Source organism: Drosophila persimilis, unplaced genomic scaffold (assembly GCF_003286085.1).
Source record: "Drosophila persimilis strain 14011-0111.01,24,50 unplaced genomic scaffold, DperRS2 tig00000804-arrow-arrow-pilon, whole genome shotgun sequence".
In the NCBI taxonomy this organism is placed as follows: domain Eukaryota; kingdom Metazoa; phylum Arthropoda; class Insecta; order Diptera; family Drosophilidae; genus Drosophila; species Drosophila persimilis.
This window is the reverse complement of record NW_020825356.1, coordinates 1,111,483-1,124,122: the sequence shown is the minus strand read 5'-3', so window position 1 is coordinate 1,124,122 and position 12,640 is coordinate 1,111,483. Positions and strand designations below refer to the sequence as shown.

Below are 12,640 nucleotides of genomic sequence, written 5' to 3'. Positions count from 1 at the left end.
TAGGACCCACAGAGGACCCGCTTGGAACGGGGATTATCGAGGGCCGCTCAAGTCCGCCACGTGGCACATGTTCAGCGGCCTGCCGCCGTGAACTGGCCCCAGCACTAATGACAGTCGGACAGCGGCATAGCCCAGGACCGAGCAGGATGGAGGCCAGAGCGAGGGTGGTGCTCCTGGTGCTGCTGGTGCTGCTGGCCCTGGCACAGGAGGCACTGGGACACGCGGACTGGATGCAGAGCTGCAGCAACTGCCACTGCCACTGGAACTCGGGCAAGAAGAGCGCCGACTGCAAGAACAAGTCGCTGGCCAAGATACCGCAGGACATGAGCAACGAGATGCAGGTGGTGGACTTCGCCCACAACCAGATACCCGAGCTGCGCCGCGAGGAGTTCCTGATGGCGGGACTGCCGAATCTGCACAAGGTCTATCTGCGCAACTGCACTATCCAGGAGGTGCACCGGGAGGCGTTCAAGGGCCTCAACATACTGATCGAGCTGGACATTTCGAGCAACCGCATCCGGGAGCTGCATCCGGGCACCTTTGCCGGCCTGGAGAAGCTGCGCAACGTGATCATCAACAACAACGAGATCGAGGTCATGCGAAACCACCTGTTCGTCAACCTGAGCTACCTGTCGCGCATCGAGTTCCGGAACAACCGCCTGAAGCAGGTGCAGCTGAACGTCTTCGTGGGCGCCCTGCCCATCAGCGCCATCTCGCTGGAGCAGAACCAGCTGACGCACCTGCACATGGAGACGTTCAAGGACCTGCAGAAGCTCATGCACCTGTCGCTGCAGGGCAACGTGTGGAACTGCAGCTGCGAGCTGCAGGCCTTCCGCGACTACGTGATCTCGAAGCGGCTGTACACCCCGCCCACCGCCTGCCAGGAGCCGGCCCAGCTGCGCGGCAAGCTGTGGAGCGAGGTGCCCTCGGAGAACTTCGCCTGCAGGCCCCGCATCCTCGGCACGATCCGGTCCTTCTTCGAGGCCAACCAGGACAACATAACGCTGCCCTGTCGCATTGTGGGCACGCCGCACCCGAACGTCACCTGGGTGTACAACAAGCGACCCCTCAACCTCAACGACCACCGCATCCAAGTGCTCAACTCGCTGGAGCAGCTGCCCCTGCAGCAGCCGTCCCAGGTCATGACCTCCGAGCTGCGCATCTTCGGGGTGCGGGCCTCCGACAAGGGCTCCTACATCTGTGTGGCCGATAACCGGGGCGGCAGGGCGGAGGCCGAGTTCCAGCTGCTGGTCGACGGCGACTATGTGGGAGCGGCCTCCGCCTCCGACGGCCTGGGCGGGCTGGGCATGAGCGGGGCCATCGGCGCCTCCACCAGCGATCCGCAGACGAATGTTTTTCTGATCATGTGCCTGATCACCACCGCTCTGCTCTTGCTTCTTATTGTCGTTGTGCTGACTCTGTTCTGGTACTGTCGACGCATTAGGACCTACCAGAAGGACACCACCATGATGAGCGGCGATGGCCTTATATCCACGAAGCTGGACAAGACCCACAACGGCTCCATGCTGGAGGGCTCCGTCATCATGGAAATGCAGAAGAGCCTCCTCAACGAGGTGAATCCCGTGGAGAAGCCGCCCAGGCGAACGGACATCGAGAGCGTTGACGGCGGCGACGATGGACACGAGATCAAGAAGACCCTTCTCGACGAAACAGTTTACGGTGAGTAGCGCTTGTATTCCGTATTAAGGGGCATCGACTCGGGGTAGCCTTCGAGAAAGACTCGTTTGTATTGGTCATATCTAGCAGATTGCCGAATCTGGATCAGATCGGATCATTATTATAGCCAGAAGGAACAAATTGCATTGCAGTGGCTCTCCCTCTCTCTCTTACACACTCTTCGTCGTGCAGTGTGCGCCCTCAAAACGGATTCCGACCACTCTCAGTGGCAACGACAACGCCACTGCGGAGAACAGCCAGCTACGTCTGTAGCGTGCTCATTGGGTTCGCTATCCATCCCAGCAGTAAATAGACCTCCCAGAACCCCGGATATTGCCATCATCGGTCCGGATATTGTGGTGCCAAAACCATTGGCGGAGGTCCCAGACCTCGGACAAAGCCAAAAATAAAATCTTAAGCCAGGAAGACAGCTTCCTTTACGAGAGGGAGCGTTTTCCCGCCAGAGCATTGATTGTGGAGTATCGGCTGTGGAAAAGTACAGAGTTGCATATGGAAAAGAAAAGGCCCCCATAGCTCTCCCTAGTAATCTGGCCAAAGCTCCATCCTCATTCTCCCGATCTAATTCCACCTAATTAAAGTAGGTTCCCTTTTTTTAACCCATCAGTATGCTAAGGACTTTCGCAGCAAGCTCTCGCTTTCGCACTCTTTTCCTAGAAAGACAGACATCCAGAGCTCCGAAGCTTTGGCGGGTCGGTGCAGAACCCTTAGACCAGGACGAGTCGTACTTTATTGAGGGCTATCTTGACCTGTCCCTGCAACAACTTCCTTGGGTCGTTTGCTTGATCTGTGCCTTGTCTCGGAGCCCGTGCCCTCAGTTCACCTGAAGACCCTTACCATCCTACCTGTGAGGTGCCTGTGGATGGTGAGGGCGACGTAGATAGCCCCAGACTTATTGAGCCACGACTCCTATGGGATCCTCTCGAAACTATACACCATTGTCCCTTCCTTTTTTGTAGATCGAGTTCTATATCAAGCAAGGGTCCGATGCTCGGACTACCACGGTTCTGCCACACATTTCCTTCCTCTAGCTCGATTGAAACCTAATCGAACCTCCTCTCTTCTTTCTTTTCTTGTCTTGCAGTGGCGAATCGGTCGCGTGACGATGAGACGCATTCAGTGGCATTGTCGGACACGACGGCCACGCCCCGGTCCAGGCACACCTACGTGGACGACGCGTATGGCAATAGTTTGCCGCCGGATCTGCTCGCCTTCCCGGCCCGCGTGCCACCCACCTCGCCCTCGATGCAGTCGTCCCAGTCCAACATACCGGACCAAGTCCTTTACGGCATACGCTCGCCGCCGCTGACCAGCCCCGTGTACGCGCACATGACGCCCCACGGGATCTACGGAACCACCACCACGGCGGGCACCCACAACGGCTTCATGACGCTGCAGCACCCCAAGTCCCGGAACCTGGCGCTAATCGCCACGGCCAACAGCTCGCGGCAACAGCAGCAGCAGCAGCAGCAGCAAATGGCCGCCGCCCTGCACCACCAGCATGCCACTGCCTCTCCGTTCCTTCCGGCCCCCGTGGTGTACTCGCCGACCACGGCCGTGGTAATGAAGCAGGGCTACATGACCATACCGCGCAAGCCGCGTGTGCCCAGCTGGGCTCCGAGCACGTCGGGGGCATCGTCCCACCCGGGCACCCAGCTCAGCGAGTTCCAGTCGCCCACGTCGCCCAATCCGAGCGAGACGGGAACGGCCACCACCGCGGAGCTGCAGGCGGAGCCCGTCTACGACAACCTGGGGCTGCGCACCACGGCCGGTGGCAACTCCACGCTGAATCTGCACAAGGCACTCGGGGCCCAGGGCGCCCAGCAGCAGTACTCGATGCGCGATCGTCCCCTGCCCGCCACGCCCAGCCTCACGTCGGTGGCCTCGGCGGCGAATGTCAGCAAGATCTACGAGCCCATCCACGAGCTGATCCAGCAGCAGCAGCAGCAGCAACAGCAGCAACAGCAACAGCACCTTTATCCCTCAGAAACCGAGTCTCTGTATGGGGGCAAGCACCATGGGATTACCATACTGCCGGGGGCCAGCATTAGTGGGGCCGGCCTGGGGTACGCCGGACCCCTGTCGCCCTCGGTGGCGACATCAGGGTCCCCCACACACGCCAGCATCGGCAGCATGGGCAGCATGGGCAGCTCGGGCTCGCCGAAGATTGCAAAGATACCACCAAGACCACCACCGAAGCCCAAGAAGAAGATGTCCGTGACGACGACGCGCAGCGGGCAGGGCAGCACAAGTCAGCTGTTCGACGACGAGGGCGAGGACGGCACCGAGGTTTAATTTGGCACCCCCCATCCCAGCCCCAGCCCCAGCCCCAGCCCCATCCCCAGGCCCAGAACCGAAGCGAATCGAAGCTCGAAGCTCGAAGCGACGCAGCAGCCTTCTCAGAGCAGCTGCTGGTCCTGCCTCTCGAACAGCCAACATGGAGCATGCCCGCTGCCCGCTGCCTGCTGCCCGCTGCCACATGCCTCCTCTGGATGGCTCCGACGTGTGTGCCAAACGACTGATGTAAAATTTAGTAATTAAACCGATAAGCATACGACTATGCACGACTATACAGAAGCAAACAGATGACTGCAGCTCAGCGACACAGGCAGCCGAGAAAAACCAGAACATCAAATGTGTATATTTAAAGCAAAAAAGGAGGAAAGAAAGAACGAAACCAGATGGAAACCTAGTACCCAAGTTGAACCATTTTAGCATTATCTAATCCCAAATACATATTAACGGAGATATGTAAGAATCCAATTTACTTGCTGCAAACACACACACACACACACAAGTATATAATGATAGAAAAAAAAAAAACAAAAAACAAAATTTGAAAAAGAAAACTCTTAGCTCGAAGAAAAAACTGGCTTCGAGACACAATTACATTCTTGTTATAATTAAAAAAAAAAAAAAACAAAAAACAAAAAGAAAAAGAAAAAGAAAAAACCCTTACAGAATTGTATAATAGTAATGCATACAGATTAAATAGTAACTATTTATATATATAATTAATATACACCTAAGACGTACACACTGTATACATAGGTATGTATATGCAGAGGGTTTTTTTTTAAATGGAATCCCTGTAGGGGATTGGGAAGTATGTATTGTAAGGCGTTTGCACTCGCAACTAAGACAGAGAGGACGATGTAATTGAAACTTAAATATATACATACATATGTACTTGCACTAGCTATTCGAATTCATACATACATACATACATACATAGTATATTAAACCGATCTGCATGTATTTCAATATGTACATGAATTTCTAGGCGGAATATTTATACGATACAATACCATACGATATAGCCGAACCCTAAATGTTTCGAAACCAAATCGCAAAAACACACACATACTTAATATAGACGATATACTCGTAAACAAGAAGAAAGAAACATACGAATAACAATAGAATACCGTTTAGTCAACTCTTAATAGGTCTTTGAATTGCAAATCAATGCGAAACAAAACAAAAGTAAAGATCAGCTGTTAAAGCTATGTATGTGGCCTGCGAGTAGAACAGGTACGACTGCAGTTCCTGAGTGCCCCTCCTAGGTTATGTTTTTCCATTCAGTAGTCGCGAGTCACCCTGCTATTGTGATAGCCATTCGGTCGATGTGGCCGCGGTTACACCTAAAAGCACTTTCAATGAGCTTAATACACGCTTCCCATGTTTTCTCTTCAACTTTATTTTACCTTCATACACGCACACGCCTGTGTACGTGTACTAAGTATTTATGATATATTTGCCAAATTTTTTTTTTTGTCTATCAATTGCTAATTATACTTTCAATTGATTCATGGAACGAAACAGCAGTTATATGTGTGTGTATTTTTATGAATAACTGCCAAGCTAAACCATTTCATGTAGTGGATTTTGAATCAAAAAATACAACAAAAAAAAACAAACAAATAAACAAACAAATGGATAAAGTTGATTTGGGTGTTTCAAATATAGAAATCACAGCCATAGAAAACTGATAGGATATAGGAGACGTTACGCCCATACTTGCCTCTTGAACGACCTTTTGGTGTAGATGTCCTTAAGATCGCGAAAGGAGTATCAGCAGAGGCTGAAAACCCAACCCAAAATCGTTTGATTAATCAAAAGTATTAAATATTTAATAATTATAATTAATTTTTTTTCGTACTGCTTTCCTGTTTGTAGAGATTTGAACACTACAATTGTTTGTATTTATGTATAGGATTGTTTTTGAATTTGGAGCATGCGCCAAATATTCGAAAGAAGAGATCTCTAAACGCGAAAATATATATGTAGTACTTTGCAGGCATCATTTAAATTCACAATACAACAACAAAAATGCATCAGACAGACACAAAATTTTTTATCAAATTAGCCAAAATCCAAACCATTCTAATTTTAAACAATTTTAAACTAAATTTAAATGATAGAAGGGCTCTTACATATAAGTTTCTTATAATTTTTGCATTGTTTGCTAACATTTAAAATACTAAAATTAAATATGAATAAAACGGATTCAACAAAACTAGTTTTTTTTTTTTAATTATATTAGATCTGCTGGGACTTGGCGATCGCAGGCGTACATTCAATTCATGTAAATCCGTTGCACAACCAGAACCCGTATAGTATACACATGCATATTTACATCTGTTCTTGATCAGAATCAACAGTCTGCTTCTGAAGTATTCCCCACCCAACTCGTCTATGCATCTTCAGCACAGCCAATTTAGTGAGCTGGGGACAATCCTTGATGAGGGGCTAGACGAGGCAGCGAGCAACGAAGCCATCGATTAGCCAACCTTGGGCCAGTCAAGAAGATTGAATTTACGGAGAAGAAGCAATTACGAGGCCACTAGCCGTCTAGTGCCTAATATTCGAGAAGGGCGATGCGATCCTGTACGATGCGCGCGAGGCTGTGGCCTTTGACCTGGTAGCCACTGTCATGGCCCTCTTCCTTGCGTCCCATGCTCTTTTCTCCGCGCTTCCATCATTAAATTTGCAAAAAAACGCCCTCATTTCCGTAGTCGAGATTTTGATGCCGTTCGACGGTCTGGACCAACACGATCCTGGGAGAGTGGGTCCTTCACAGATCTGGTTCCATTTGTCTGAGATATAGTCTTCCGAAGATTGGCATACCATGAAAATACTGGTTTCTTCTGTACGCTATATCTCTGCTATACTTCAGCCGATTGGGGCGCGGCATGTCTTCTCGTGATCGGGCGAGTCCAACACGCTCCTGGGAGAGTGGGTCCTTCACAGATCTGGTCCCATTTGTCTGAGATATAGTCTTCCGAAGATTGGCATATCACTAAAATACTGGTTTCTTCTGTACGCTATATCTCTGCTATACTTCAGCCGATTGGGGCGCGGCATGCCTTCTCGTCATCGGGCGAGTCCTGCCAATCGACTGCCATCGGAAAATAGGACATCAATTTTTTCACGATTTTCGCGAAAAATCATGATGTAACCATCATTAAATTTTTCGAAAATCGGCCTCATTTTCGAAGTCGAGATTTTGATGCCGTTCGACGGTCTGGACCAACACGATCCTGGGAGAGTGGGTCCTTCACAGATCTGGTCCCATTTGTCTGAGATATAGTCTTCCGAAGATTGGTATTCCATGAAAATACTGGTTTCTTCTGTACGCTATATCTCTGCTATACTTCAGCCGATTGGGGCGCGGCATGCCTTCTCGTGATCGGGCGAGTCCTGCCGATCGACTGCTAGTGGTTAAACCACGGAAAATAATTCTATTAATAAAATTAATAATTACTCTTGTAGGTCCATTTTATCCTTCATCTGTATTCATCTTATTTCTTCTTCTTCAGTTATTATTTATTCGTTTACTCTCTTTAACTCTTCCTTTCGTTTTAGCGAGTTGCCCCCTCCCGCGGACAGCGTTAAGCCCACCATCGCTTATCAGGGGTTTCCCCCTTCTGGTCTTCCGGTTCATATGAGCGAGTGTGCCCTCGATGACGGACGTCCACTCTAGGTGCCTGACCGGGTGACATCGCACGGGGCCACGATGCCGTGTGCCCCTCGGGAAATGGCCTGGGTAGGATACATGCAGAACCGTATCCTTGCAGTACAGAAGCGTACACTTTGAAAGAAGCGGACCTTAAAGGCCATCTTCATTCTTCGACCTAACCATCGACAAGGACTTTGACTATGGCGACCAAGGGAGAGGCTACGCGGGCTACTAGACTCTAGCTAGATATCGTTGTTGTTAGATTTAAGGATATACCCGTCCCTTTATGTGGATAATAGAAATACGTATGTTTACAGTTGTTTATTTATTTCTACTAGGCTTAGTTTTGATGAATAAAACTATTGAAAAAACATCCTTGCTGTATCCTTTGTTGGGGCAATTATCCCGATTACAAAAAGGCGTGGCACGCCCAGATCGGTTCACAAATAGCGGAGAAAACTAAACATTTTTCATTGGGGAAAATGTCCTTGATCCTTGGGAAGGACTGTATCAGATCCGGGGCTTTTTTTCGATCTCAGGAAGCTTTGGCACGTCCCGATCGGCCCACAAATAGTCGAGAAACCGAAAAATGTATAGTTGGGGTTGTTGAAATCCTTACCGAAGGGTCGAGGACATTATTCTGATCACGGCGAGCCATGGCACGCCCCGATCAGTCCACAAATAACGAAGAAAACAAGATATATATGTCTGTAGGGGCAGTCCTTGATCCTTGATCCTTGATAAGGGCTCCATCAAATCAGGGTAACTTTTCCGATCACAGGAAGCCGTCACACGCCCAGAAAAGCCAACAGATAACGGAGAAAACATCAAAAGTTTTGTTAACAAAATGTTTGTTGTTGTACAACAACTCTCAACATACGACCGCTCAAATGGCCACAAAACCAGAATTTCAGATCTGAGATACCAGGCGAACAGAAATCAGCAGCAAGCAACTGTAGCGATTACAAAAAATTGTGGCATACTTTTGGGGGGCTGCAAAACGGAAGTAAACAAATTTTAAAAATTAAAAACCAAACGTGACCTTCTGCTGATTTCTGTTCGCCTGATATCCCAGTTTGGAAATTCTCGTTTTTGGCCATTTTCGCGGTCGCAGGTTGAGATGTTTTCTCCAATATTTGTGGCCAGATCGGGACGGGCAACGGCTTACTCTATTCGGAATAGCTTCCTTGATCTAATGCATTCCTTATCAAGGACCAAAGATCAAGGATATTTTCCCCAGATATCTATATCTTGCTTTCTACATTAAGTGTAGCTCGACCGGGACGTGCGATGGCTTCCTGTGATCGGAAAAATATCCCTGATTTAGTACAGTCCTTCTGAAGGATCAAGGACACCCCCTGCAGACATATATATCTTGTTTTCTTCGTTATTTGTGGACTGATCGGGGCGTGCCATGGCTCGCCGTGATCAGAATAATGTCCTCGATCCTTCGGTAAGGACTTCAACAACCCCAACTATACATATTTCGGTTTCTCGACTATTTGTGGGCCGATCGGGACGTGCCAAAGCTTCCTGAGATCGAAAAAAAGCCCCGGATTTGATACAGTCCTTCCCAAGGATCAAGGACATTTTCCCCAATGAAAAATGTTTAGTTTTCTCCGCTATTTGTGAACCGATCTGGGCGTGCCACGCCTTTTTGTAATCGGGATAATTGCCCCAACAAAGGATACAGCAAGGATGTTTTTTCAATAGTTTTATTCATCAAAACTAAGCCTAGTAGAAATAAATAAACAACTGTAAACATACGTATTTCTATTATCCACATAAAGGGACGGGTATATCCTTAAATCTAACAACAACGATATCTAGCTAGAGTCTAGTAGCCCGCGTAGCCTCTCCCTTGGTCGCCATAGTCAAAGTCCTTGTCGATGGTTAGGTCGAAGAATGAAGATGGCCTTTAAGGTCCGCTTCTTTCAAAGTGTACGCTTCTGTACTGCAAGGATACGGTTCTGCATGTATCCTACCCAGGCCATTTCCCGAGGGGCACACGGCATCGTGGCCCCGTGCGATGTCACCCGGTCAGGCACCTAGAGTGGACGTCCGTCATCGAGGGCACACTCGCTCATATGAACCGGAAGACCAGAAGGAGGAAGCCCCTGATAAGCGATGGTGGGCTTAACGCTGTCCGCGGGAGGGGGCGACTCGCTAAAACGGAAGGAAGAGTTAAAGAAAGTAAACGAATAAATAATAACTGAAGAAGAAGAAATAAGATGAATACAGATGAAGGATAAAATGGACCTACAAGAGTAATTATTAATTTTATTAATAGAATTATTTTCCGTGGTTTAACCACTAGCAGTCGATCGGCAGGACTCGCCCGATCACGAGAAGACATGCCGCGCCCCAATCGGCTGAAGTATAGCAGAGATATAGCGTACAGAAGAAACCAGTATTTTCATGGTATGCCAATCTTCGGAAGACTATATCTCAGACAAATGGGACCAGATCTGTGAAGGACCCACTCTCCCAGGAGCGTGTTGGACTCGCCCGATCACGAGAAGGCATGCCGCGCCCCAATCGGCTGAAGTATAGCAGAGATATAGCGTACAGAAGAAACCAGTATTTTAGTGATATGCCAATCTTCGGAAGACTATATCTCAGACAAATGGGACCAGATCTGTGAAGGACCCACTCTCCCAGGATCGTGTTGGTCCAGACCGTCGAACGGCATCAAAATCTCGACTTCGAAAATGAGGCCGATTTTCGTAAAATTTAATGATGGTTACATCATGATTTTTCGCGAAAATCGTGAAAAAATTGATGTCCTATTTTCCGATGGCAGTCGATTGGCAGGACTCGCCCGATCACGAGAAGGCATGCCGCGCCCCAATCGGATGAAGTATAGCAGAGATATAGCGTACAGAAGAAACCAGTATTTTCATGGTATGCCATTCTTCGGAAGACTATATCTCAGACAAATGGGACCAGATCTGTGAAGGACCCACTCTCCCAGGAGCGTGTTGGACTCGCCCGATCACGAGAAGACATGCCGCGCCCCAATCGGCTGAAGTATAGCAGAAATATAGCGTACAGAAGAAACCAGTATTTTCATGGTATGCCAATCTTCGGAAGACTATATCTCAGACAAATGGGACCAGATCTGTGAAGGACCCACTCTCCCAGGATCGTGTTGGTCCAGACCGTCGAACGGCATCAAAATCTCGACTTCGAAAATGAGGCCGATTTTCGAAAAATTTAATGATGGTTACATCATGATTTTTGAAGTATAGCATGAAGTATAGCAGAGATATAGCGTACAGAAGAAACCAGTATTTTCATGGTATGCCATTCTTCGGAAGACTATATCTCAGACAAATGGGACCAGATCTGTGAAGGACCCACTCTCCCAGGAGCGTGTTGGACTCGCCCGATCACGAGAAGACATGCCGCGCCCCAATCGGCTGAAGTATAGCAGAGATATAGCGTACAGAAGAAACCAGTATTTTCATGGTATGCCAATCTTCGGAAGACTATATCTCAGACAAATGGGACCAGATCTGTGAAGGACCCACTCTCCCAGGATCGTGTTGGTCCAGACCGTCGAACGGCATCAAAATCTCGACTTCGAAAATGAGGCCGATTTTCGAAAAATTTAATGATGGTTACATCATGATTTTTCGCGAAAATCGTGAAAAAATTGATGTCCTATTTTCCGATGGCAGTCGACTGGCAGGACTCGCCCGATCACGAGAAGGCATGCCGCGCCCCAATCGGCTGAAGTATAGCAGAGATATAGCGTACAGAAGAAACCAGTATTTTCATGGTATGCCATTCTTCGGAAGACTATATCTCAGACAAATGGGACCAGATCTGTGAAGGACCCACTCTCCCAGGAGCGTGTTGGACTCGCCCGATCACGAGAAGACATGCCGCGCCCCAATCGGCTGAAGTATAGCAGAGATATAGCGTACAGAAGAAACCAGTATTTTAGTGATATGCCAATCTTCGGAAGACTATATCTCAGACAAATGGGACCAGATCTGTGAAGGACCCACTCTCCCAGGATCGTGTTGGTCCAGACCGTCGAACGGCATCAAAATCTCGACTTCGAAAATGAGGCCGATTTTCGAAAAATTTAATGATGGTTACATCATGATTTTTCGCGAAAATCGTGAAAAAATTGATGTCCTATTTTCCGATGGCAGTCGATTGGCAGGACTCGCCCGATCACGAGAAGGCATGCCGCGCCCAGATCGGCCCATAAATAGCCGGGATATAGCCAAAGACAATTTTCAATATATGTAAAGCCGACGTCAAATAGCAGAGGACTATATCTAACAGATTGCACTCTGGATCAGATCGGATCAATATTTTGGTCAGAAGGAACAAATGCAACTCCCAGCCACGCGCTGCCTCACACTCTTCCTCGTTCAGTATGCGCGCTCTGGCATGGGGGAGCAAGAAGAAACACACACTGATTATCGGTACCGGATAATGTTGCACACTGCGTCTGGGTTATTTTGAATATTCAGAGGCAGCTTTAATGCTGAATGAGCTGTCCTGCCTCCCTCCCATAAATGTGCTGCAATGTCAGATGATCCAACGGCCAATGCGATGAGAAACTTTTTGCCAGTTCCACCTGGTGCACCAAAAAAATGTTTATAACTGCTTGATACACTTGCTGGCGTTTTCGAACATTTTCTCTGCCTCTGTTTAAATTTTCTTGTTGATCGTGCCTCTTGTGATTGAGATTCCCGGAATTGCGACATGCTCACACGCAGATTTTCGTTATCTTGTTGGATTTCTTCGTCTGTCCTTCCTACTCTTTGCATTATTATTCAGATTATTCAGATTGACCAAATTGCTGTTCTTACTGATGAAAATACTGATTGAAAACCTTAAAAATTATAACTAGACTATAACTAGTTCTCGGTGGACAACTAGTTGTCAGTTGCTGGCGTTCCACTGTTAACTAGGACGTAGCCAGCTGCTGAGCAAGTAGCTACTGATAATCGAAGAGTA

At 48.2% G+C, this 12,640-nt stretch overlaps 1 protein-coding gene across 1 annotated transcript; it reads left to right on the top strand.

The window, feature by feature from the left end:
* The first annotated feature begins 146 nt into the window (after positions 1 to 146).
* On the top strand, positions 147 to 4,511 carry LOC6597669. Its single transcript, XM_026993155.1, has 2 exons — positions 147 to 1,680; positions 2,780 to 4,511. Exons 1-2 carry the CDS (start codon positions 147 to 149, stop codon positions 3,988 to 3,990), a joined length of 2,745 nt encoding a protein of 914 aa, XP_026848956.1. The 3' UTR covers positions 3,991 to 4,511.
* Positions 4,512 to 12,640: the final 8,129 nt, after the last annotated feature.

Coding starts and splice junctions, on each gene's coding strand:
- LOC6597669 (XM_026993155.1), top strand. CDS start 147: ATGGAGGCCAGAGCGAGGGTGGTGCTCCTGGTGCTGCTGGTGCTGCTG. Junction 1,681..2,779: donor TCTCGACGAAACAGTTTACG/GTGAGTAGCGCT, acceptor CTTGTCTTGCAG/TGGCGAATCGGTCGCGTGAC.